Source organism: Zootoca vivipara, chromosome 1, assembly GCF_965207765.1.
Source record: "Zootoca vivipara chromosome 1, rZooViv2.hap1.1, whole genome shotgun sequence".
NCBI lineage: Eukaryota > Metazoa > Chordata > Lepidosauria > Squamata > Lacertidae > Zootoca > Zootoca vivipara.
This window is the reverse complement of record NC_142582.1, coordinates 47598450-47626278: the sequence shown is the minus strand read 5'-3', so window position 1 is coordinate 47626278 and position 27829 is coordinate 47598450. Positions and strand designations below refer to the sequence as shown.

The 27829-nt window shown below is 43.1% G+C and overlaps 1 protein-coding gene across 33 annotated transcripts in view; it reads left to right on the top strand.

Moving 5' to 3' along the window:
- The window catches only part of BIN1 (bridging integrator 1), a 121087-nt gene that overhangs the window by 33475 nt on the left and 59783 nt on the right, over positions 1-27829 (top strand). For all 33 annotated transcript variants that reach the window (XM_035128517.3, XM_088662585.1, XM_088662548.1 and 30 more), the window contains exons 2-4: positions 16359-16439; positions 25174-25228; positions 26524-26618. In XM_035128517.3, the coding sequence (XP_034984408.1) occupies positions 16359-16439; positions 25174-25228; positions 26524-26618 (231 nt within the window). The remainder of the gene's footprint in view (positions 1-16358; positions 16440-25173; positions 25229-26523; positions 26619-27829) is intronic.

The window sequence follows — 27829 nt, the reverse complement described above, 5'->3', positions numbered from 1 at the left end:
CCTAGAACCACATCAGGAAGTGCTGTCATCCCTCTTAATCCAAAATAAGACCTGGATGTATTCGTGATACCTCTCTAAATCCGGAATAGAGGTCATAACATATTTTGGCATGTTACCAATGAGTTGCAAAAAGAAAAAAAAAGGCTTCCTTGTTCAAGGAGGCTGAATTCAGGTATGACAAAATATGTGTTGCCATGACGATGACCAGGCATGATCTTTGGACTAACACACTTCTTTCTTAGCTTCCTATGAATGGAGGAGAAACGGTTAGAAGCATTTACTTTGAATTAGTATCAAATCATAGTTTTTAATTGTTTCCAAATACAGCAAACTGTGGTTTGCCTGAACCATGGTTTGTCCCCAAACCAGGCTCAAACTGTAGCTTCGGATCTTGATTTGTGGGCAAACCATGCTTCAAGCAAATTGTAATTTGCCGCATTCAGACAAAGTGGTCAGCTATGGTTTGTTCTAACCATGCTTTGCCTATAAACTAGGATCACCAGCTACAGTTTAAGAAAAAAACTGGATATCAAAACTAGTCTCAAACTAGAACTGTAGTTTGTTGTTTTCTGACATAAAGACCACCTATGACTTGCGGCTAACTCAAAGCGAGGGCTTTAAAGCTCCCCTCCTATGCAGCAGAAGGCAAGAAAGGAGTGTGCAAGACTGAGGCTTATGCCTGCTTATCTTCATAATTGTTTTAATCCTGCCATTCACTCATGGTTGTTGTATTCCTCCTGAACATTCACACTGAGTTTTTTAGTAATAACTTTGTACTGTTCCTTTGTGGGTGAGGATAGACCACAGCTAATCTCTAATATTTCAAAGAAGTTTTTTTCATGTATCTCTCTCAAGTAAGTTAGACAGATCAGGACAACTTCTCCTCCACTATCACACATGCTTCTGAATCCATGCCTTTGAGGTTCACGTTTCTTTAGAAGATCCATATTATGAGAAGTGCATGAATCTCTGCAGCTTCTTCTGTTGTATGAATTAAAATGATCATTTCTCTGTTGTTTCTCTGGCATGCCCTTTTAAAACAACAACAGCAGCAACAGCAGCAAACCCGAATGAATATGTCCAATGAGGTGGCAGAGATAAAGAGAAACTATACAGTACTGGGGATTTCTCAACAGAGCTCCTATTGAGTTGCAGCGGCAAAAGCTTTCCATTGTGTCTTGCTCCAGTCCATCCGGCAATGACAGCTCTTGTCCACTTGCATGTAATATATTCAGCATCTGTCGCCACCCTTCGAACCCAGAACTGAGCAAACAAGGCTTCATGTCCAAGCTTGGTAATCGAGCCCTTTCCCAGTGTTGTCAAAAATAAAACCTGCTGATCTTTAAATCAGATCTCTGTTATCTGAGAGCACAAAATATTTATGGAGAGTAGAAGTGAGTGAATCTGTAACTGGGCCTGCAGGAAGAAGGCAGGAAATGGAGAGATGCTGGATTTGCAACATGCCTCTTTAGGGTTCTTAGCAAGAACTGTAAATGTTGAAAACACTGATTTGGAAGGCTGTGCACGTGTGTGTCCAGCCTTTCACAAAATCTATTTAACTTATTGCGGGAAGGAGCTCTTGTGATCATCAAAGGGATGTGCAGGGCAAAGTTGGTTCATCCTGCCGGGTCCCTGGCGATGCTCATAAGGATGCGGCAGGGCCAAGCATCTTCGTACTGGTGCATTCTTTTGAGAATCACTGGGGAAATGGGAGGGGAGTGGCCCCCTTCTTGAAAGTATTGGGGGGGGGCTGGGCCCCATGACCCTCCATAGTTGGTGCCCCTATATGTTACTATGTTATGTTGGTCTCTAAGGTGCTACTGGAAGGATATTTTTTTTTATTTTGTTTCAACTACGGCAGACCAAAACAGCTACCTACCTGTAACTATGTTATGTACTTTTGTGTTTAATGTGTAAGGATGAAGAATGCAGTGATACTTTGCTTTAATTGCTGGCAAACACAATGTGTGTCAATAAAAATCCACTCGTTTCATGAAAGAAATGAAGTTGTAGTTTACAGGCATGTGTTTGAGATGCTTGTTTGTGTAATGCTTGTTTAAGGTGGGAGTGAAAAATTGTAACAATGGGAATAAATAAATGACAATGACAACGACGACAACAACAACAACAGCATTTATACCCTGCCCATGCGACTGGGTTGCCCCAGACACTCTGGGTGGCTACCAACACATATAAAAACATATTTTTCAGGTGACACTAGGTAAGCTTGAATCCTTCACTCTGTCTCTTTATGAATTAGGCCCTGAAAACAATGTTGCTACACCTCCAGGTAGAGGGCGGTATATAAATTCAAATTCAAATTATTATTATTTATTATATTTTGCTGATGGAGGAACTGTGCTTCTTGGATACCCCCCCCCCCCAACCAGGAGTATACTTGGGCAGCTTGTAATCAAGATTATTCTCCTGAAGAGGACCTGCATGTTGAGCATGTGAGAAAGCTGAATAGGAAGCCCCAGAAACCACTCTGTAATCCTCTTCTGTCTATTCCCTCCAAAGTTAAAAACTATAATTAGATGCAACGTGAACAGCCCTAGTAACTGAGGCTTCCCTGAGAGACTGACATTGGTTCAGGGAAATGTCAATGCCTAATATAGAAAACCAATTTGACACAAGACCACAGGCTTAAAACAGCTTTTTTCTTTTTTGCTTACTGCCTTTACCATTCTTATGGCCGGTGTTGGGAAAATAAGGCATTTTCTCCAGTAATTAGGAACAAGCCTATTTTAGTGGCAAAAAGGAGAAACTTGCTAGGGTTCCTAATAAGACAGAAAACTGATAAGGATTCTGGAACTGAAATTCTCCTTCCCAAGAAACTTCACTTAAGTCTAAACTTTCATTAACATTCTAAATCTTGTATTCAATATTCATTAAGAACAGAAGAGACCTCTGGTTATTTCATGTGGGCATTACTGCATGTCTGCCAGTCTCAATCCCCCCACCTCCCAATGAAAGTGCTTGCAAAAATGTTAGAAAGTTTTCCGTATAAAGAAGTGAAGAACTTCTCACAGGTGCCAAAAGAGAGGAAAAGGGGTGGGTGCCCCCCACTGGCTTAGCTCCTCCACCCACTGCCAGTATGCTCCTTGTAAAGCATTGCCCAGTGAGAATGTGGTCCTCGATAGAAAACATTTTCCTACCTTTGTAAACCTGTGGCTATAGGTAATCACATTGTTCTGTCTTCTTGGCACTTAAATATTGAAACCTGGTTTTCTCTCCTTTCCCTGTTTTACAGCTTGTTGTTTTATCTCCTTCAAAAAGTTTTATATTTTTGCAGGGTTCTGGCTTCTGAATTTTGAACAGCACTTAAAACTGATGTTGGGAGATTCAGATTCTAGAACACTTGAATGTTGACTGCGAGTAGCTCCTGCTGCCACAGTGTAGAAACAAGGATGCATTTTAATTAGAACAAATTGTCTGAGTCATATCAATCTGTGAATGCCTGATCAGATTTCATTTTTACCTGACTAGGAAATCACTCGTGTACTGTTGATCAGTCCCAATTTGAAATTGAGTAATTTGTGGATTTATATTGAGTAGGTTTAGAAGAATAGTGACCACGTGGCTTAACTTCAGCTCTAGTACATGAGATGTTAGCTGTACTTGGGTGACAGAGAAAGCACAACATCCACTTTAATAAAAAGGCCCTTAAAGTTTCTCTTTGTGCAGCTGCATATTTGCTCGTTCAGCGTTAGCCATCCTTTCCTTTAATGTGATGTGTGAGCCCAGAGAGACATGATCATTATAAGGTTGGGCATCTAAATTGGTGGGGAAATTGCACCTTTTCAAAATAAATAGCTGGACTGTATCATTTACTAAGTGGCGGTAGGCTGCAATGCAAGAAGATGCCTTATCCCTTTGCTCCGGTGTGGCTTTGAATGGGATCCACCTGTCAAGTTCAGTCAGCGCAAGGGCTGAATGAGAGCTCCCACTTGCACAGCAGGTCTTTCCCCCTCCTCTTCATGCCCTGTGAAATTGGGTTGGGGGTGGGTCAGAAAACCCTCACCCCCCCAAATAGTGGGATGGGCGACGAGGGGGTTATTTCAACTGGCAAGCTGCAATGTTTTTGCACCACTGGGGCATTCGCCATTGCACAATGTTGAATCTCACCCTCTGTCTCCTGGTTTGGGGGCAGCAGCAGCCTTAGACATTGTTGTGGTCACCCTCAGTAGGAATCCCTATATTTTGTAGGTAAAGGGAGGGCAAGGTGGGCGGGCAAAACAAAGGGACTAATTACCTGTCTGACCTAATGTTCTTTCTGTGCCACTTTCCGAGCTAGCTCGATGACGTGGCATGACCTAAAGGCCATTTGAAGCTTTCCTCCTGCTGTCAGATAAATTTTGCTTTACCAGAAAACTACACAAGATGGACTGAGGCCTTTATGAAGGTGAAAGGTACACAGGGTTGGCTTCATATCTTATGACAGAGCCCTCTGCTTGTGCTGAAGCAGTGCAGAAAAAGACAACAGCTACTGTATTCCTATCTAAAACACACACACCTGCTGGTTCGAAAGCTGTGAGAGATACTGTTTGAAAAATGTAGTTCAGAAGAGATTTGTCATGCTCAGATTGATCTCCCCCACCTATATTTTTTCTCTTCGAAAAACTAGGGCAGGGATACAAATCACAAGGAGGATGTGTTCAGATGGCACTTTATTCCATCTTCCCAATGTTGCCTTACCTGATATTTTTCATGCTTTATGTCATCTTTCACACAACAGAAAAGCCACTTCCAGAAATCTAGTGGATGTTTATTGCTCATTTCCGTGTTAATTGCTTTCAGAAAGAATTTGCTTGCAGTCCTGCTAACCAGGAAAATTGTGGGAGTTTTGCGCTGTAATTTCCCCACTGTTTTCTTGGACCATGCATGTGACCAAGTTGGGTAGTATTCTTGCATACAGTTCTTTTCCATCATGCACATGGGGATGAGTTGGGGAACAGAAACACACATGCCCATAAAGGGTGGCAACATGTCCCATGATGTCCATTGTGTCACACCACAGGTGTGAATGAAATTTGGTGCTACATGGCTATGTACTAATGAAAAAGCCACAGTTCCACAGCACAACAGGCAACGCAATGTACAAGGAACATTAGAAACTCGAACAAACAGAAGTGCTAACATCATAACCAGGAAGATGCATGCAATAATCTCCATGTCTGAGTGCACCCTGAGTCTTGTGGCATCTTTCAAAAGGCCAATTGATCCTCCCCTCTCTGTGGGTTTAGTCTTTGTGACAAAGGAAGCTGTTCTGAAAGTCCCACCACTGGGTGGGTAGGTAGATAGTTGCTGCAAAAGCTTATGCCACAACAAATCCATTAGTCTTTAGTGTTACTGTCCACAAGATGCTCCTTGCAACATCCTAAGATAATCATCTCTCTGAGGTCCTGCCAGGAAAAAGGCGGGGTGTAAATAAATCAACAACAACAACAACAACAACAACATATTTTGAGCTTGGGGCCTTGATGTTAATGCAGTAATCTCAATTCCAGAAAATTATTGTTTGCTCAAAATACAGCTAACAAGCACTCCTTTGTAAGATAAGACAAGCAAAATATTTATACCATCAATACAGTTAAAAATGGCTGCCATCCCCGCATTGTATCTTTGTCTCAGAAGATACAATGGTTTATTATTTTGAGTCAGGAAAATAAAATCAAAATAAAACTTCAGTCTAGCTTCTTAGTTTTTTAAGGGCAAAATTATTCAAGGTGTGTGCCTCATATTAAGTATTTCCTCACTTGGAGAATTCTGTGCTGCATTTTCTTAAGGATATTTTTTTATCCCAGAAGTAGATGGAGTAGGCCAGAAGATCCTGTTCCTCCAGTCCACAAACCCTCTAACTCAATATTGATAGCCTGAACAGATGTTCAATCTGGATAAAATAAGTGTGTGTGTGTGTGTGTAACAGCATTATTATTATTATTATTATTATTATTATTATTATTATTATTATTAACTAAATTATATCCAAAGTTCACAGTATAAAATAAAAAAATACATAACGTAATAACAACCCCTCTAACACCAAAAACACATTTAAAAGGCCATGGGTCTGGGCAAATAATGTTTTCACCTGCTGCCTAAATATATGTATAATGAAGGCACCAGGTGAGCCTCTGGGGGAGGGGGAGTATTCCACAAGTGGGAAGCCACGGCAGAAAAGGGCCATTCTTGTGCTGCCACTCTCCAGACCTCTCATGGAGGAGGCACACAAAGATGAGCAACAGATGACGATTTCAGGGTCCAGGTCTGTTCATATGGGGAGAGGTGGTCCTTGAGGTATGGCAGCCCCGAGCCATTTAAGGCTTCATTGGTCAAAACCATTACTTTGAATTGGACTCGGAAACAAATTGGAGCAGTGCAGTTGGGCCAGGATTGGTGTAATGTGTTAAAACCATATTTCCCCAGTGAGCAACCTAGGCACTGAATTCTGCACTAGTTAAAGTTTCTGAACATTATGATCCCTGTGCATTCACCAAAAATGTGATTAAAGCTTATGTGGGCATAGATAGGATCCTAGATATATTTCAGTGGACCTAGGTAGGCTCTCTTCTGATGTTCTAGGTCAAGGGGTGGAGCAAGTCACCATATTATGGTTCCCTCTCCCATATGCATTTCCTTCGTCTCTATTGAAAGTCTGTGAAGATGCTGGTGTCTTGCATGTCTTGAGCCTGTTGATTAATTTTCTGTCTTGGGGTCTCTTAATTATTTGCATCGGTGGAATTTCTGTTCAGCTGCTTATGCTATGGATGTTGGTTTTAGACCGTGGGCATCCTGGGTAAAACAAAACAAAACAAAACAAAACAAAACAAAACAAAACAAAACAAAACAAAACAAAACAAAACAAAACAAAACACTGGTCTATGGAAGTCTCTGCCAAAACCAATATTGAAAATTCCAGGATGTTCCAAGATATTGGAGGTGAAAAGTCATATCCTGCTAATAGACTTCCATATCTGCAAAATGGGTATAACATTATTTTTCACACTGCATCAGTCATATGGGGGCAGTTGCAGGCTCTGTGTTGTATTGCTGATCTCTGGGTGTTAAAACTGCCAGCAGTTCTCTAGGTAAATGGAAGGTACCAGGAGGAATGTGGCGGAAGCAAGGAGCTGTTGGTTATTCAACAGTTTAAATGCGAGCGGATCATTGGTTCAGCCTCCCATGTGTTTTCCCCTCCCATTCCTCCTCTTCCTCCAACCATACAACTAATTCTTGCCACTGTGAGCCAATCCTGGGTGCTACATTGACTTCTGCTAGGTTCTTTTCATCAACTGTCTTTGCTTGGGCAAATCTGCTCCATTTATAGCTGCAAAGAGCCTGAAGTTTCAATCCTAACTAACTTTATCTGGCTTTGCAATGATCCGACAGATTAAGCGCCATGGCGTTACGCAGGGGGAGGGTGGGGGAGAGCGGAGCGCCAATAGCTGCCTGGGAACGGTCTAATCTGACACCACTTGCACTTACTTCTCCAGGGGATGGATGTCATCCTATGAGCTCACAGTTCATTAGTGGCCAAAACGGACACACATAACTGATGTTGCTTGCGTTCTTTGCCATCTGCTGCTTCAGCAAAAGGTTTTGTACCAAAGCATTTCTCTCGAGGATCTGTCTGGATCTGATTTGGACACACTTGGGTGGGAAGGCCAGTTGAACTCTCCCACTTCATCTTGGGTTTGGCCCCGTTCCAATTCCCAGGGGTCGGGTGCTGCCTCTTGTCAAGAGCCAACACCACCTCCCTGTTTGCCGTGGTGTGTTCAGCAATCATCCCTTCCCTCCCTCCGAACGGCAATTTCTCCTGATGCTGGAACCAAATATCTACTGCATCACCTGCTTCTCCAACAGGAGCCCCTTGCAGAGATTTTGAATTCTGTCTGAATTTTTAAAGGAGCAGATCCTGCATAGAAAAGCCCTTCCACATGCAAAATATGGCAATGGCCTGAAGTGGGATGGTTTGTAATATAAGGCAGGCCTCCCCAATCTGATGCCCTCTAGATGTTATACGATTCCAACCCCTGACCATTGGCCATGCTAGCTGTGGTTAGTGAGAAATAACTATAGGGAACCAGATTGGGGGAGGCTGATATAAGGCGTTGACCATCATCACAGAGGCACAGGGTTTGGAATAATAGTTTTACCTTCCAGTTGCTGGAAATCCCTGAGATTAAGAGCCATTTAACTGCCACCCCAATAATTCAAGGCTTTTGCACATCATGCATGCCTACAAACAGCACTTTATATATTCTGATCTACACACTCTTACAGTAGACTCTCCTTTTAAGAACCTGGTAACATATAAAGCCTGAATCCTGTCTCTTAGAAAGTCAACAGTTGCAAGAAGTGGTATAGCCTGTGTGGTTTTCAGAGAGCATTCAAAATTCACCAGGTGCATTTTGCACCTGGCTATCAGCCACTTTGTAACCAAGTGAAGATGCCTGGGTGCCAGGATGATGCCTGATGTCTCCATCATCTGGAGGTGCATGCCTGGGGATCCTTGGATCTTGACTGTTTTCCCACACTAGCAACACATCCTATAGAATTCTATCCATTATATTGCATCTGCACAATGAGAATGAATTCAAGGTACCAAAAAGTCGTATTGAAAAATAAGTATTTCAAGCCACCTAGCCCAAAAATGACAACTAGGCATTCCGTTTGGGTAACCTTAACTCTGGTATAAGAAGCCATTTGGTGCCTAGCTTATATATTGGAGTTTCTAGCACTGTTTTCGAATATGACTAAAATACATATTTAATTCAGATTCATCCCACCCTTCCTCCAAGAAGTTCAGGGCACCTTACATACCTTATTTACTCAAATCTAATGCCCACCATTTTGGGGGGGGGCAAAATTACATTGTGAAAATTAAGGTGCACATTAGATTTGATGGCACATTTACACTCGCCAGCAAACACTTTTTTTGGTTTCAAGGTTCTGAAAATTGAGGTGCACATTAGACTCAAGTAAATACGGTAGTTCTCTCAACCCTCTTTTTATCCTTGGTCTCATCCTCCACTTCCTGTTTCAACAGTCCTGTGAGGTAGGTTAGAGAGCAAGGTCATCTGTTTAGCTTCATGGCTGAGTTGGAATTTGAATTCAAATCACCATGGTCCTAGTTGGTTTTGGAATGAAGAGAAGTTACATTCAGTACTGTATTTGGTTAAAGCTGGCTGAACCCAGTCCTGAAGTTTTGTAAATAATTGTTTCTTGGGACAGAAGGATGGTAACTATTATGAATTTGCAGCAGGCAGAGAAATTTAACCCTTTCCTTTTTTCTGCACTTGCTCCTCAGAAGCTGCTATTTTGCAATAGGAGGAAGTTTCCCAGAAATGATTTTAGTTAAGACCATGGCAGGGGAGGAAAAGGTTAATTTCCTTCTTCCCCACTTGCTGTGATCCCAATTTGCATTTTTTTAAATAAAAAAAACCCTGTCCATGTTTTAAAATGGAAAGACCAATTTCATATTTCATCTCATTTGGGCCTCTAAGTTGAACCATTGCAAACTCAAAGCTGAACTATTACAAATACATAGCAATTAATTAATCAGGCTTCTTGTCGAAATATAGCTTCACATAAATTTTGAGCTCATGGCATGCAGAGTATTTGAGCTCATACACATGTGCCCTAGATAGACCTTCAGCAGACTGTTCCATGCCTGTTTTTATGGCCGCATTTTCTACATTAGTTGCTTGTTCTGTGTCACCTTTGAGCTTTTGTAACATTCTGCATTCTTATCTTGGTTAAATGACCCTTTCCCCAGTTTAGAATTGACCATTTTACCTGTGAGTCAGCCTATGCTTTTTGAAATGGCTCTTTGTATTAGCTATTCCCTTGTTCTAATTGAGGATGGTAGTAGCTGGGAGCCAAAGAAGTGTGCAGCTCCTTCTGTGTTCTCAAAGAAGACTCTGCATCAGGGTTTTCCAAACTACAGCCCACACACTGCTGCCTAGAAGGACTATGGCACAAAGCTTAAAAATATTTTAAAAAGCACATTCTGTTTCCTTTCAGCTTTACCATTTACTCTTACACTTTCTGTATTTAGTGTGAAACTATAAATATGACCCATAGCTGCCAAGTTTTCCCTTTTCTCGCGAGGAAGCCTATTCAGCATAAGGGAAAATCCCTGTAAAAAAGGGATAACTTGGCAGCTATGATATGACCACCTCAATATTTTGAAAGAGCTACCAGAATTTGCTCTTGGAGTTTGATTTTACTGTCTCTCATTGCAATAGCTATTGGAACATGGAGCTCTCTCGACCCCTTATACAGAGTTGTGCATTTCCTAGAAAGGATTGAAATTTTGTGATTTGGCTTTTCAAATGCATTCTGAAGTAAGAGGTGAAGACACACAAACTATCCCCATTCTTCCCTGCTCCCTCTTTGCAAAGTGATATGCCCTGTAAACTTTGTCAAGTATGCTGTATTGCTATGAGAAAATTGATTTGATTGAGGACTCTTTAAATATGTGCGGATATACCTTAATTTTCTCAGCCTGATCAGGGGATGTGTGGAGCAAATGAAAAATGACTTGGCAGATTGATCCTGCATAACTGCTGAGATCACCTGCCTGGCTGTTTGCAACCTTGGTGAAGGTTGCAAGCAATTGTGATGGATAGAAGTGATGTGTGTGTGTGTGTGAGAGAGAGAGAGAGAGAGAGAGAGAGAGAGAGAGCAGCATGAATTGTTACCATCCAATGGGTAGCAGGATATTTAAAAAGGAGTAGCAAACAATTGTGTACCTTCGATTTCTTATGCATGGTATGCATGCAAAATGTAGCTTTAAAAATGCTGTCTCAGGAATAGTCTTCAAAATGTGCAGTTTGCATTCTGTTTATTATTTATTAGACTGCTTTTTTAGGCCAATTTGCTTCTCAGAGTGGTTTACAAACATGTGCAAATACAAATCCATAAAATCTGACAGCAAAACCAGCTAAAACGGTTGGGAAAACAAATTTCAACAAGTTAGCATACCAACAAAATAACCCATTTAGCTTGGAGTAATGGCATCTGATAACTTAGATTAGCCCCCAAAGGGCACCATGAAAAAAAATGGGCTTGTAAGGCCTTGAGCAGGAGAACTTCCTCCCCCAACCCCAAAAGGCTTGGTGGATTTATAACAGGCGTGGTGGAAACACAAGTTGGTGGCCAAGTGCGTATCACATTCCCTGCTAACATAGCCTTCTGTGTTTCTGGACTGGTTGAGTTCGGGAGCTCCAATTTCTGCAGAGGATGTTGCTTAGCTAGCCGCCCACTCAGTGATTAAATACTGGTCTTCAGTGATGTTTTTGCACACTTGGATAGAATGATACTCTGAAACCTGAGTGCTTTGTGATGCATGTTGCAATGCTACAGAGAATCCGCTGTCTATATGTGTGTGCATGTATGACTAAATTCAAAATGACAGTGTGAAATGAACAGGAATCTTGGATCTCTTTCTAAATTCAGTGCCTGTATACTAGGGATTCTTAGAGTGTGAAGTAGGTATCTCTAAGCAGGGCCTAAATAGTTGATACGTGGCTTGTGTCTTGAGCTTCTGCCCTGCCAACAAACAAGGAGGTGGCCACCATCTTCTGTATTTGTTATCAGTGTTGGGTGAATGAGGAGGTTCTTTATATCAGTGTTTCTCAATGCCGCGAGACACTGGCTGGTGTGCGGCGACGTGTGGCGACGAGAAGGGCGATTTGCATTGTCACGTGCCTGGCGGCTGCCAATAATCAACACTGACCCGCCGGAAAGGAAGCCGGCCGGGTCACGATGCGGGGCGAGTGCAGCTCTCAACAGCCACCACCACGGGAGGGTGGTTTTAGACAAACTTAAAGAAGCTATCCAACGAGGCCTTACAAATAGCGGAGGAGAGGAGGCAAGCAAAATGCAAGGGAGATAGGGAAAGATACAGGAAACTGAATGCAGATTTCCAAAAAACAGCAAGGAGAGACAAGAGGGTCTTCTTAAATGAGCAATGCAAAGAAATAGAGGAAAACAATAGAATGGGGAAAACCAGAGATCTGTTCAAGAAAATTGGAGATATGAAAGGAGCATTTCGTACAAAGATTACCATAATCAAGGACAAAAGTGGTAAGGACCTAACAGAAGCAGAAGACATCAAGAAGAGGTGGCAAGAATACACAGAGGAATTATACCAGAAAGATATGGAGGTCTCGTACACCCCAGGTAGTGTGGTTGCTGACCTTGAGCCAGACATCTTGGAGAGTGAAGTCAAATGGGCCTTAGAAAGCACTGCTAATAACAAGGCCAGTGGAAGTGATGATATTCCAGCTGAACTATTTAAAATCTTAAAAGATGATGCTGTTAAGGTGCTACACCCAATATGCCAGCAAGTTTGGAAAACTCAGCAATGGCCAGAAGGGCAGTGCCAAAGAATGCTCCAACTACCGCACAATTGCGCTCATTTCACACGCTAGCAAGGTTATGCTTAAAATTCTACAAGGCAGGCTTAGGCAGTATGTGGATCGAGAACTCCCAGAAGTGCAAGCTGGATTTCGAAAGGGCAGAGGAACCAGAGACCAAATAGCAAACATGCGCTGGATTATGGAGAAAGCTAGAGAGTTCCAGAAAAACGTCTACTTCTGCTTCATTGACTATGCAAAAGCCTTTGACTGTGTCGACCACAGCAAACTATGGCAAGTTCTTAAAGAAATGGGAGTGCCTGATCACCTCATCTGTCTCCTGAGAAATCTCTATGTGGGACAAGAAGCTACAGTTAGAACTGGATATGGAACAACTGAGTGGTTCAAAATTGGGAAAGGAGTACGACAAGGTTGTATATTGTCTCCCTGCTTATTTAACTTATATGCAGAATTCATCATGCGAAAGGCTGGACTAGATGAATCCCAAGCAGGAATTAAGATTGCCGGAAGAAATATCAACAACCTCAGATATGCAGATGACACAACCTTGATGGCAGAAAGTGAGGAGGAATTAAAGAACCTTTTAATGAGGGTGAAAGAGGAGAGCGCAAAATATGGTCTGAAGCTCAACATCAAAAAAACCAAGATCATGGCCACTGGTCCCATCACCTCCTGGCAAATAGAAGGGGAAGAAATGGAGGCAGTGAGAGATTTTACTTTCTTGGGCTCCTTGATCACTGCAGATGGTGACAGCAGTCACGAAATTAAAAGACGCCTGCTTCTTGGGAGAAAAGCAATGACAAACCTAGACAGCATCTTAAAAAGCAGAGACATCACCTTGCCGACAAAGGTCCGTATAGTTAAAGCTATGGTTTTCCCAGTAGTGATGTATGGAAGTGAGAGCTGGACCATAAAGAAGGCTGATCGCCGAAGAATTGATGCTTTTGAATTCTGGTGCTGGAGGAGACTCTTGAGAGTCCCATGGACTGCTAGAAGATCAAACCTATCCATTCTTAAGGAAATCAGCCCTGAGTGCTCCCTGGAAGGACAGATCGTGAAGCTGAGGCTCCAATACTTTGGCAACCTCATGAGAAGAGAAGAATCCTTGGAAAAGACCTTGATGCTGGGAAAGATGGAGGGCACAAGGAGAAGGGGACGACAGAGGACAAGATGGTTGGACAGTGTTCTCGAAGCTACGAACATGAGTTTGACCAAACTGCGGGAGGCAGTGCAAGACAGGAGTGCCTGGCGTGCTATGGTCCATGGGGTCACGAAGAGTCGGACACGACTAAACGACTAAACAACAACAAAAAGAAGCTGGCTGGATGAGCTCAACCTGAAACTTGCTGAGCAAAGGATTGTGCTGGCAGAGAAATCAGCGGCTTGTGAAGCCTTATTACAGGAGATTGCAACCAACACAACAATTGGCAAGTGTTTCTTACAGTCATAATTATATAGTCAATATAGGGCGGCACAGAGTTCAATTTTTTAACTTTTTTAATGGTGGTGTGCCTCGTGATTTTTTTCATGGAACAAGTGTGTCTTGGCCCAAAAAAGGTTGAGAAACACTGCTTTATATACTTTCAGTAGCACCTTAAAGACCAACTAAGTTTTTATTTTGGTATGAGCTTTCGTGTGCATGCACACTTCTTCAGATACAGTGAAATGGAAGTTTCCAGGCACTTATGTAGAGAAGGGGTGGGGAGGGGTGGGGATGGGGAGGGGGGATCGCTCAGAAGGGTGGTGATCCCCCCTCCCCATCCCCACCCCTCCCCACCCCTTCTCTACATAAGTGCCTGGAAACTTCCATTTCACTGTATCTGAAGAAGTGTGCATGCACACGAAAGCTCATACCAAAATAAAAACTTAGTTGGTCTTTAAGGTGCTACTGAAGGAATTTTTTTTATTTTACTTCGATCCAGACCAACACGGCTACCTACCTGTAACCTGCTTTATATACTGATACCCCACTTTCCCCTCCAGGAATGCTTCAAACATGCAGCTGGCCCGCATTGTATCTTCTCAGACTTGATGTGCTCATCAATCATTGTAGCACTTAAGGAAACTTGGAGTGTGTAGTACACACACACACACACACACACACACACACACACACATTCTAAACAGCAGGAATACTAATGCACCCTAAGAAGAATGGCTGCACTCAGATGATACTCTGAAGTCTGAGCTGTAGTGCGGAGGACTGGCAATGACTCCCCCCTTCCTCTCTGTGTTACTGGAAGAGATTAGAAGCTTCTATGTTTGGTTAACCGGAGCCCATAATTTGTTGGTGCTCCCAGAACTGGCAAACTATAGTTTCCCCTGCAAACCAGGAAGTTTTGATGGATCAGCTGAACGTATCCATGTAGCTTTAAATGACTACTAGTCATGGTGGCTATAAACTACCTCCAGGATCACAAGCAGCCTGCCTCTGAATAGCCAGTTGCTGTAGAGCAGCAAGAGAGGACTGCTGTCAGTATGTCCTGCTTATGGGCTTTCCATAGGCATCTGGTTGGCAAGCTGTTGGAAACAGAATACCAGACTAGAGGGGTATTGTGTGTGATCTTGCTGGATTCTTCAAACTGTCTTCTCTCCATAGGTCAGTTCCAAATATTAGGTGTCATACGTTATGTGTCACTGGATAAGTGTCATTGGGTTTGCCAATTGATAAGTAGCCATTGCCCATACCAGTTCCCTGATAGGTGGAACTTCATGATTTCACGCATGAGCTGCATCAGCTGGTAACATTTTAGGTGGTCATGTAAAATATTTTCCATGCACATCCGAAACAGCCCTAAGTGTGAAGCAGCCCTAAGCGTGATTTGTAGCAGCTGAAGCTACGGTATCTACATACATTACTGTTCGTGTCCTTTGACGCTCCCCCCCTTCAGTCACTCAAGCAGAACAGCCTTGGGTTAGACGCGTGGACAACTTCACTTTCAGTGACCCACTTGAATCAAGAGTGTTAAATGGGAACGGCTGATAAATAAAGTGTCTCGATTAAGATTTACTCTGCCTGGAATGGCGGGTGAACTTGATTGTTAAAAAGGACTCTTGTTACTAAGAGAGGCCTGGCTGGTTGCCATGGTTATTGCAAGCCTTCCTGGTGGCAGAATGATAACAAGAGGACTCTCTCCCAAGCTAGTTCCAGTTCTGGCTGAAACTCTAATTATTTTATTTTAATCTGAAGATAACATTTATGTCTCCAGCATATGAATTTTCCTCTTTCGCAAAATAGTCTATTTGTGAGAGGAGATTAGCTGAAGTTTCTCTTGGGGGATTTGCACAGTGTCTGTTCTGCAGATTTTTCAGTCCCACTCTTCTCCAGCCAAGGGCTGGACAAATAAGTCATCTGAACCCCCTTCAATTTCTATGTTGCATTTCCAAAGAGTTGGTAAACTGGTCTGCAGTGTAAAATTAAGTAGATGAAGTGCAACTCTATAGTTTTGTATTTAGTACCACTTTATTAGCTGAAATTTTCTAACTATTAAACATTGACTTGGAGATGCAGGGCAGAAAACCACAGAGAAAACTACTGATGTTAGGAAGCTGCCTTATATCAAGACTGACCACTGGTCTATCTTGTCTGTACGGTGGCCATTTATGCATCGCCAAAAAAGGAGGACGCTTGTTTGCATATAATTTGCATATGCTTATATGCAAATTTAGAAAACGTTCCTATAATTTATATAGAAATGCAATGCAATTCATCACAATGAGAGGGACTGATCTGTGTGACAGCTCAGCTTGCTGTTCAGTGCTGTTGATGGCCAACTGCAAGGTTTCTACTGTCCAAGGTCCCATCTCCCTTCTAATGGTTCATTTTCCTTTAAAGCCCTTCCAACTGGAGGACTATTCACAGTAAAGTAAGACGTGCAGTCACTCTATTCATCCAGTGCTATCTTCTGCAATGTTCAAATTTTGTGACTTTAATACTCTTCTCTGTTCTCTTTTTCTGTGCATGTGCAGGTCCTTCAGAAACTTGGCAAAGCTGATGAAACAAAAGACGAGCAATTTGAACAATGTGTGCATAACTTCAACAAGCAACTGGTAAGCAACTTTAAATATACAAACAATAAATCTTGAACATTCCTTAACCCTTGATGAGTGTATCCTTGAAAGGGTTTCACATACTACGGGCAGACTCATAGTCTGAACTGAGACTGGGTGAGAATGATACCAGTAGGAGGAAGACATACTAATATATTAATAAACTTCAGATTTCACCATATTCTTACATTGTATTTTTAAGGCAGTACTACTAATCTTTTTAATGAAATGGGACCCCATCTTACAGCTGCCATATTTAACCATGAAGGGAAATATGTGGACTTTCATCCAGGCTGGCAAAGGAGAGATGGTGTGATCTGTTTCTTCTTCACCAACTAACTTGGCTCCCATGCTAACAATTGGCGGAAGAAAGGGGCCTTCCTCCATGAACAGCATGGAAATGCAACAGACTGGCTATTGGCCAAGATGCAACAGACTGTTCTGTCCCTCCTTCGCCATGAAGCTGTTAGCAATCTTCTTCAGTGTGGGGTTGCACAAGCACTTCTGAGCTGGCTTTGCACAATGGCGGAGAGCACAAATAGCAAAGAAACAACAGTAAACAGATCCTTGTGGCTTTGTCTGAGGTGGTTTGGCCACTGTGAGGAAAAGGCTGCTGGACTAGATGAACCTTTAGTGAAATCCATGTAAAATGTAAAGATGCCCTGAATATGATTAAAAAACCCCAAAGCTAAAGCTAAAACCACCCTCTTTCAGAACCTATAAGTTCATGTAGAAAGGCAGCTTGGAAATTTTGAGCAAAACATTTTGTGTGTGTGTGTGTGTGTCTGTGTGTGTGCGCGCGTGCGTGTGCGTGCTGAGGAAGGCTTCAGAAACAGCCTCCCTTGACTCAAAATAGCAGCTTCCCAAGGCTATCTTGCATTGTCTAACTCATTGAGGATATGATATGATGATGATTTAAATGTTGGGGTTTTATTCAGTGCATTTGCCTGGAATGTTTAATTTGCCTCACAATGTCCTGAAATGGCAGGCAACCGTGGGAGGGGGGTTGACCTTGTTGCTTGCAAGGCTTTTTCAAGTAGACGAAGACTTCAGTACTAAAGTGCCACATGCTGTGTGAATATGCAGCCACTGTGGTTATTATAAACCTTATAAACAAATGTTGACAAAGCAGCAGGGACGTTGCAGTGCAGACAAGTAATGTGAATCTGGCAGGTGCCTGCTGTTATATACCCCAGATTTGTTTTATGCAGTACTTGCAATAGCATTTATTCTTAAAAAAAAATTAAAATCCTGTTTTTCAGTATTTAGGTCTCAAAACAGCATACAGTGACAAAAGTATACAAAATTTTAAAATCAACATTAAACCACAAAAATATGAAGCCTCAGAAATTAAAAAAATAAGAAGTGTAAATGCATATAATCACAATCCTGGCACAAAGGCCTTCTGAAATAAGATGGTTTTAACAAAGTCCCAGAAACTCAACAGTGCTTGTCCACCATCACCTGAAAGCATGACTTCTTATTGGCATGAGTCATGCTTCTGTTCCATGGGGGACCATTAACAGTGCTCCCCCAGATGATCTCAACAGTCGACTTGGGAAATACATGGTGAGGAGGTCCTTAAGGTTTCCTGGGCCTTAGACTAAGTCAATGGTTTTCAACCAGTGTGCCATGTGGCACCCTGAGGTGGCTTGAATGATGGTCAGGGGTGCCAGGGGCAACACTGGCCTCTGCTCCTCTTTCCTTCCCTCCCTTCCTCTGATGGCCTCTTGCATCTCTGCCTCCCAAAGGCTTGCACAACTGTTTGTTGCAGCATTCCTGGCTACAAGCTCCTCAGGCTATTGGTGCCTCTGAGGCTGGCCAGGGGGTGCTTCCTAGGCCCCTGTGGGGCAGTGTGAGGAGGCACCTCTCTTTGGGGTGGGGTGGGGAAGCTCGAGTGACTAGCTGCCAGGAGGACTCCCAAGGAGAAGGCAGAAGAGAGGAGGCTGAGGGAACATTCCCCAAGGGAGGGTGTTTGAAAAGGGGTGACGGGCTGTCAGGTTACATAACTTGGCTCCTGAACCCCACAGGGATGCCACAGAAAGAATGTCAAGGTCAAGGGTCAAGGGAGTCATGGACCCAAAAAGGTTGAAAACCTCTAGACTAAGTTATTCAGGGCTTTGTACACTAGTACAGTCATACCCCGGTTTAAGTACGCTTCGGTTTGAGTACTTTCAGTTTAAGTACTCCACGGACCGGTCTGGAACGGATTAATCCACTTTCCATTACTTTCAATGGGAAAGTTCACTTCAGGTTAAGTACGCTTCAGGTTAAGTACAGACTTCCAGAACCAATTGTGTACTTAAACCGAGGTACCACTGTACTAGAATTTGGCCTGGTAGCAAATAGGAAGCCATTGCATGTATTTTAACACAAGTATAATATGTTGGCAGTACGGTAGCTTCTTCCCATCACCAGTTTAACTGCAGCTTCCAGACTAGACCCAAGGGCCCACTTCCATAAAGAGCATGTTTTAGTAATTCAGTCTTGAGGGTACCGGTAGTAATTTTCATGAACCCTATGGAGACATTTTGGCAGGGCTGGTCAGATGGGAAGGAAGAATAGGATGTGAGTCGGGAAACCAATTCTGGGGAGGGGCCCAGCTGGTTGCCAGGAGGAAGTTCAGTGACAGTGGATGTCCTGAGTACTGAGAGAAAAGTTTTTGAACCAGGCTCTGCCCCACCTCTTGCTAGCAAAGTGCTTCCCCCCAGGTCAGACAGTGAACTTGCACTATTGACTTTGTCTTACAAGGATGTGATGCTGGTCGTGGTGGCATGAGCAGACCCACAAGCATGCCTCCTTGCCCATTCACACGGCTCAGGATGGGATTTGTGTGAATGATTGTGCCCGCCTTGCTCTTCAGAAGGGTAGCTCAGGGGCCATGTATCCTAGAGCTTTGCAATAATCTGCTAAGTGTGCACCTTCTAAATTGATATATGTTTAGGTCATGTAGTAAATTCTGGAATAAACCCTTTTGTAAAAACCAAGCGGAGAGTCTGAGTATTACATCCGCAAGTGGGCGCCAGGACAGTCATGGAGGTGTTAGCTGGGAGAGGAACTGTATTTATTGCCTGGAGAGAGTTGCATGATGGGTAGGAAAATGCAAGAATTCTGAAACATGAGCACTTCCATTTTGATGTGCAGCAAATTAGTAAGAACACAACTAAATACATTGTTCTAAACTGATGGTGTGAACAAGGTTCTAAATGAATAGGGAAAAAATGTCAGCTTCCCTCTGGTACCAAATAGCAGCTTTTCTGTGATTATTTGTATGTTTTAAACATATTTTATATATGTATATAGTTTTAATTTTATTAATGTTTGCTTGTTTTTTAATTACTATTTATGTTTTTAGTGAAATAAAAAAATTCCTTCAGTAGCACCTTAAAGACCAACTAAGTTTATATTTTGGTATAAACTTAGTTGGTCTTTAAGGTGCTACTGAAGGAATTTTTTTATTTTGCTTCGACTCAGACCAACACGGCTACCTACCTGTAACTATGTTTTTAGTGATTCTTGTTTTTATTTGTAAGCTGCATTGAGTATTGTCAGGGGGAAAAAGCCGGGGTATAAAAAACAAACAAACAAACAGGGCTTTTGTTGATGCTGGAACTGCCCTACATTCCCAATTGTGATCAGACCACAAGTGGCTACCCAATCCTTCTTCTCCCGCTCCCTCTCTTCTACATGTAGAAAGGGGAACAATTCCCACTCCACAAATGGATCTCTGTGGATATTTTTTTTTCTTGATTGCCCAGTCTCTGTTTTTACTTCTGCTAGTATAAGTATAAAATAGCCCAGTATATGTTCATTGTCCATCAAGCCAGTTGCTTACACTTAGGCTGGTATAAGCAGCAGCCTATTTCCACAACCGCGGAATTATAGTTGGGGCAACTAGAGCACCAAAGAAAGCTAAAGAGCCTTCTGTATTCAAGCTGGTATCCCAGGAAGGATGGAAATGGCTTCTGGGCATCCACTGCAAAATGGACCGATTGTTTGCTGTGTTCCTGTGAAGACAGGCAGCTGTCTTTGATTTGCCCTGGGCTGAGAGTCTCTTTTTGTTACAGTCCATGCAGGCACATGGTCTGCTGTGAAAGTGGAAGAGATATAAACTTAGCTATCTCTCTCATTGCACAGCGCTGTCATCTTTTTCTTTTTCCTGAATGGGGAGGGAAGGGGGGGGGATCTTGTTCTAAATACCTTGTATGTCCATTCAGAGAATGACAAGCGTGCTTCTTTTTTACTCTGCGAATGGCACGAGATCTCCCTCCCTCTTTGCTTAGAGGCTGACTTTGCTACGTGACACACAAGCCGAACATGACTTGTTTTTTGGCAGCGGTGCTAACATTCCGGTGGTCCCAGGCCCCTCTGGAGTTTGACGAGCAGCACAGCTGGGGATGGTCAGGAGGAGGAGGAGGTTTCTTCCTCCTAGGATGATCTGCATTCAGTTCCTGTCCTTTGCGCTACTTCCATCAGAATAAGCTGCTGTCCAAAAACTTGCAGATAGCTGCATGCTTCCTCTCGCTATTAGAACCCCCCCCCCAAAGCAAAAGGAGTATAAATACATTTCATTAAGACCCAACTGAAATGTCACAGACTAGTGAGCAAGCTTCTGAGCCTCCCGGAACTTGTCTTCAGAGAAATGATTTTCAGTAAAATGGTAAAAATGGGGGCACGTGAGGAGAAAAGATGTTTCAGAGCACGTTTTTTTTTTTTTAAAAAAAGACCCACAGTCTGCAGTGTAAACAGAGCAGACAATATATAGATTTCATAAGACTAGATCAAGACAAGGTGCAGAGCAGATTTTGTGCCAAGGGCCACAGGGAAAAAGAAGCAAGAACTGTTTTTCAGGAAACATAATAGCCGGTAGCTATTTGCATCTACCTGTTGCTCTTTTATAAAATTCTTGATTAATGTTCACCTCTTGTATCCAAATTGATGCAATGAAAAACATGAATAGTTAAGCCAAAAGAGCAGAAAACAAGCTGCTCCAAGTACAATATATTCCCAAGCTGAAGTCGACAATCCATGGGCAATATTGGCTCCTCCTTATGCATTGTGGGGTGGTCTAGTTTTCTATGCAACTGTGGCACTGACCCACTTGGAATTGCTTGCTCATATGTGATTGGCTCTTGATAGCTTATATAGCATTATAGTGGCAAAAAGTATCTGCTGTGATGGCCAATTAATACTGTTGTGTACATTTGTAGAGTTCCTCACATCTATTAGGAACATAGATCAGGAATACTGGTTCACAGTGATATCCCTGTATTGAAGGGAGACGGGGAGACTGCAACTTGAAGCTGAGAGAGGGGCTTATAAATTCATTGCTCAAAGGCAAGCTTTGAACCAAGGACCTTCTGCTTCACAGTTCATTTTCTTCAGCTACGGCACCAAACTGGCTTTCAGTTCAAAGCTCGCCTTGGGCACATAAAGCTGCTACTACCTCAGCCCCATTAGCATTATGGTAAAAGCATGTACCTTAAGGAAAGCTTGCTCTTTGGCCTCCCCAGATGTTGACCTTCTGCATTCCTTCAGCTTTGCATGCAAAAGATCCCAGGTTTCATTCTGGGATCCAAGAAAGCTATTTTAAGATATATTCAATGTATGATACCAGCATCCAGCAATCTGATATGAATGCAGCTGAGAGAGATGTGGATTGCCATAACTCAAGTGCTAGAACATCTGCTTTGAATACAGAAGGCCCCAGGTTCAATTCACCAGCATCTCCAGGCAGGGCTGGAAGAGGGAATCCTTGAGAGCCACATCCAGTCAGTCTAGACCAGGGTTTCCCAAACTTGGGTCTCCAGCTGTTTCTGGACTACAGCCCCCGTCATCCCTAGCTAGCAGGACCATTGGCCAGGGATGATTGGAACTGTAGTCCAAAAACAGCTGGAGACCCAAGTTTGGGAAACCCTAGTGTAAACAATGCTGAGCTAGAGGGACCAATGGACTGACTACAAGAAAGAAGATTCCACCTAAACATTAGGAAGAACTTCCTGACAGTAAGAGCTGTTCGGCAGTGGAATTTGCTACCAAGGAGTGTGGTGGAGTCTCCTTCTTTGGAGGTCTTTAAGCAGAGGCTTGACAGAATGCTTTGATGGTGTTTCTTGCTTGGCAGGGGGTTGGACTGGATGGCCCTTGTGGTCTCTTCCAACTCTATGATTCTATGACTTTGAATAAAGTAGCTTCCTATGTAGCTCATACTCAGGGTGGGTGGTGACCATGGGCAAAAAATTTCATCTGTGACATATTGATTGTAGAATTCCCTCCAACAAACTGGCTTGGTGTCTGCTTTGCTATCTCTTAGGGACCAGACTTGTAACTATTATGTTCTTCATAAATACCGGTAGTTTTATTGCATAGCCTACTCTTTCCTTTCAAGAGAGAGAGTGTTTTGCATTTGTTTTCTTATGTTTGCATTGACTTTTTAAATTCTCACTGCAGACTTCTCGGGGGTGTATATTATTAAGAGTGGCACATAATGTTTATGTATTATACTGCTTGCAAATGGATGCTTATCAAGAACTGATCCTGGTTTCATGCATGGCAGCTGCTGACGTGACGAGCAGTTTTCTCATGCCTCTTTCTGTTACACCTGGAGCTGCTTGAAGGCTCTGCTTGTGCAGGGAGGCAGCCTTGATCTGCTGGCAGGGAACGGGTGGGCTGCATATGCAGACATTCCCTGCTTGTGGGAGTGGTTGGCAGGGAAAGCATCAATGCTAAAAATAATTCCCAGCATGTTCTTTTGAATTACAGAAAGAGTTGTGGTTGAGTACAGAGCATCAATGGGGGTCTTCTGTGGGAGGGAGGAATGCTAGAAATGATGTTGGGCATGGGCTTCTTCTGTTGGTTAGAGAAGTGAGAATATGGTTACAGCCTACTTTGGTCAAAGCAACAGCTCATCTGCTCTACATAGGTCAACCTTTCCCAACTTGGTATCTCCAGAGTTTTGGACGACAACTCCCATCTTTCCTAACCAGTGGCCATGCCGGATGGGGCTGATGTGAGCCATAGTCCAGAATGTTTGGAAGGTACCAGGTTGGGGAAGGCAGTCTTTCTCCACCCCCCCTTCTAACTTTCTAATTTTGTGGTACTCATTTAGTCACAGAGGCATTTGGGTGTGCAGGAATAATGAGCCTCTCTTGTGATTGAAGGGTGGAAGATTTCGAGAATGGAAAAGGGTTTCTTAAAGCAGCAAAGCTGCGAGCTGAAAATGTTTGTATCAACTGTGTAAATAGCAAATCTGTTCTCGGAAATCAACTGTGAGCTGCTGGGATTGATTAAACAACCTTATACATCCTGCTCCTTTCCTTTTTCTGTAAACACTGGGTTGGAGCACTAGCCAAGTTGTGATGTTTCATCTGTGTCAGTCTGTGATGGGTGAATAATGACACTGCCGTTATTCATTCCCTGTGAGGACTTTGAGGATGTGTTGGGATTTGCTATGAAATCTGAACAGCTAGCAATCTGAACAGGTGAACGATGTAACTGTGCAAGAGACAAGGCAGTTGTGCCATTAAATGGGGCAGGATATGGGGGCAGCCACCCAGGCAGGGCCCCATTCTGCAGAATGAGCAGGAGGAACTCTCAGTACATGACTTTCTCACTTATTTCAAAATAAATGAAATAACATACAGTGCCATCCAAACAACTGGTAAGTCTGGAGTCTAAATTTAGTCTAAGATTACTTAACTGCACTTCTTGAAATAGGAGTATAATAGTAGGAAACGCCTCCTCAAAGCTTAGTAGCATCTGAGGCAGATGTTCTGTGAGTTTCCTCTCTTTAAAGCCCCCTTTACTGAGATGAAAGAAAAATTGAAATGCAATATTATGTATAAGTCTACTGTCAGACCATGGCACCCCCCCCCACCTTTTCCCTGCATCCTCCTTTTGGAAGATATGCAGCTGCTTTTGTGGTAGCAGAAAATCCTGCTCAACCATTTGTTAAATATAGCTGTGAAAGGGCAACCAGCACACGGCGATCCTCTATCCTTTGTGTTCTTTGGAAATAGGTTACGAAGACAGAACCATTGGGAAAGGAGAGCTTCTGCCATATCTGAAAGGTGTTGGAAATGCTGGTGAAGTCTGAGAATCAAAGCTGGGAAAGGTTTGGGAAAACTCCTCCCAAGAAGGAGTTGCACTTCAGCATCAAACTAGGGGTGCCAAGTACTTGGTGGTGCTTGTAGTTAATGAAATTAAGGTTGTCATTCTTGTTTGCCTTTCTCTGAAGTAGAACTATTGAAATAAGGGAACACTCTCTGATTAATAAAAAATGACATCATAAAAAGGCCTTAACCTGGCACAGGCTTTGTTTGGGGATAGTGTTCCATAAATGGAGCACCACCACTAAGAAGGCCCTCTCTCTGTTTGCCACTCCCATGGTGAAAGCATAGTGGAAGGTTGATCCTAGAGATTAGGCAGGTTCACAGGGGAGAAGGCTGTCCTTCTAAGCATCCTGATCTTTGCAGCAGGGTTGGTGAATCAGTGGGCCTTGTTGTTGTTGTTGTTCCACAAATCCCACAACCCCTGACCATTGACCATGCTGCTTGGGGCTGATGGGAGTTGGAGTCCAATAACATCTGGAGGACCACAGGTTCCCCACCCTGTCTTTAGAGCTTGAAAGATCAACACCAGCGCTTTTGATTAATTGTGCCTGGAAACAAACTGTTGCCTTTTATTTTATTTTGCTGTTGTGCAGCCTTCTTACTGGTTCCGTTTCCTATCTTTTCAGACAGAGGGAAGCAAGCTGCAGAAGGATCTCCGGACATACCTGGCTTCAGTAAAAGGTAACACCTGGAAAAATTGCTGTGATGTCATTCTCCTCACAGAAGACGGTTCTAGAAATGCTCTCAGGGCTTGTGTGTGTTTCATTCTTGGTGTCAGGAGTGGCCAGCATGGTGGGGCGATGCCACAGAGCCGTCCTCCCACAACAGCAGAGTCGCTGCTACTTACCTGGACAGTTCTGGGATGGGCAAGGCGGAAGTGAGGTCAGGGCTGTATGGGTGCACCAGAGGGAGCACTGGATTAGGCTATGCCACTGTGCCCACATAGTCCCAACCACACCATGGCATTGACTCCTCCCTACCCTGCTCAGGTAAGCAGCAGTGCTCTGCCCCACCACACTGGCCACTCCAGTATACCAGCCAAGAGGCAGTGCCTGCATTAACTAGAGAAAACTACACATCTGGAACTAAGCAGTTATAGAAACTTTCAGTGGAGGGCAGCAAATATCTGTCAGGGGCAGCTGCTACTTCGTTCAAATGTAGCATGGAAAGTTCCCATCCCCTGGGTGCATGCCACAAAAACACAATGTTCAGACAAGACTCCAGTGGTGTTTATAAATGCTGGGATCACTTGCTATCAAGGGATTTGCCCTCTGTGGCATTTCATGTGATCAGTAACTGGTAAGTTCTATAAGATGCACTTATTCCTTTGATGCAGGATGAATGCAATCGAAATGGGAAGCTTAACTTCTCAGCTGCTTCCTCTCTCCCCTTTCTCTTTCTCAATTTTCTTTTATATCATTTAAAAAGCAAATCACATCGGTTGACCCAGTATGGATTAGTATGGGTAGGATCTCTCAATATGCTTTCTATGATTATAGAGAGGGGAGGAGGGAAAGAGAAATCCAGTCTATTAAAAAAATTGTCTAAGTAAATACTTAAATGTAAATGCAAACCGTATCTTCTCTCTTTCTCTCATTCACTCATTCACTCACTCACTCTCTCCTATCTATGTTCAGATCTAAAAATTGGCCACTTACAAAATATTGGTTTACACATTTTTAAAACAAAAATGTATACTTCTCCCTTGTATGCCTGCAATAGAGGAATATATATGTACAAAGGCTCTTGGTGTGTGTGTGTGTGTGTGTGTGTGTGTGTGTGTGTGTTGCCTTTTTGTTATATGCCCTACCTTGCTTGCCTTGTAAACAATTCTTTTAAAGAATTGCCATGAGTTTGGGATAAGCCCTTGGTCAATAAGGAAGATTCATTTTCCCTCTTCCTTTTTTGGGCTGGGTACTTGATGGGATGCTACTATGTCATTCAAAATCTGGAGTCTCTTTTTTTCTATCTTCAAGCAATGCACGAAGCCTCCAAGAAACTGACAGAGTGTTTGCAAGAAGTGTATGAACCAGAGTGGCCGGGAAGAGATGATACTAACAAAATATCAGAGGTGAGGTTCTGTTCCATTCACATCACTTATGTATTATGATCTGCATTCCCTCATTCATTCATAGGGACTATAGCTGTCGAACTGATTTTGGGGTTATAAACCTCTTTTGTTAACCACCAGCATTACACTTTCCATTTTTAAGTTTGGGATAGAAGAAGAAGAAGAAGAAGAAGAAGAAGAAGAAGAAGAAGAAGAAGAAGAAGAAGAAGGGGTTATAGCACATTGACTGATTTGGACAACACCAATGCATGTATCAATGCATGTATCCCAGCCAATGCAGCAAAATGCCATACCTATGGAGAGCTCAGACTAAGTGACAATCTCAGGGTTGTGGGTTTGAGCCCCACATTGGGCAAATTATTCCTGTATTGCAAGGGGTTGGACTGGGTGACCCTCATGGTCCCTTCCAACTCTACAATTCTATGATTCTATGAATAAATCTGCTGAAGCCTCTGGCATGCACACTGCCCCTTACCCCTCCTCCAGTGTGGTCCCAAGGAACTTGTTGGAGGCATCCTGTGTACAGGAGTGGTCAGTGAGGAGACACTCCTGCCATTGTGCCTACACAGCATCAACCTCTTCGCCGCTTCTCCCTCCCGATAAGCAGCAGGAACTCTGCTGCTGGGAGGCTAGGTGTGCAGTAGCAGCCCTCGCCACTGACTGCTCCTGATCTTGCTTGTCCATGATTTATCATTAAGTCTGAAAATGTTTTAGTCAACTACAGTGGAACCTTGGTTCTTGAACTTAATCCATTCCGGACTTCTGTTCGACTCCAAAAACCATTCAAAAACCAAGGCGCAGCTTCCGATTGGCTGCAGGAGCTTCCTGCACTCAAGCAGAAGCTGCGTTGGATGTTTGGCTTCGGAAAACTATTTGAAAACTAGAATATTAATTTCTGGGTTTTCAGCATCCAGGAGCCAATTTGTTCATCTAAGCCATTGGAGAACCAAGGTTCCACTGCATAGTGAAATTGACCACAACTTTCCCCTTTCAGCTATAACCAAAAACTGTTGTTAGGTTTAAGTAGGAAGTGGGTGCTTCCTCCTTGTGGCCCCACCAGAGGAATTAGGGGTAGAGTGGAGTGGGAGGAACACATGAGCCCATGGCTTAAGCAGGCTTGTTCATACAATGTCATGTCATTGGAACCAGGCCAATGCGTTCTACGCTACACTACACCAGCCATGTGATCTTAAATATTCTGCATTGTAACA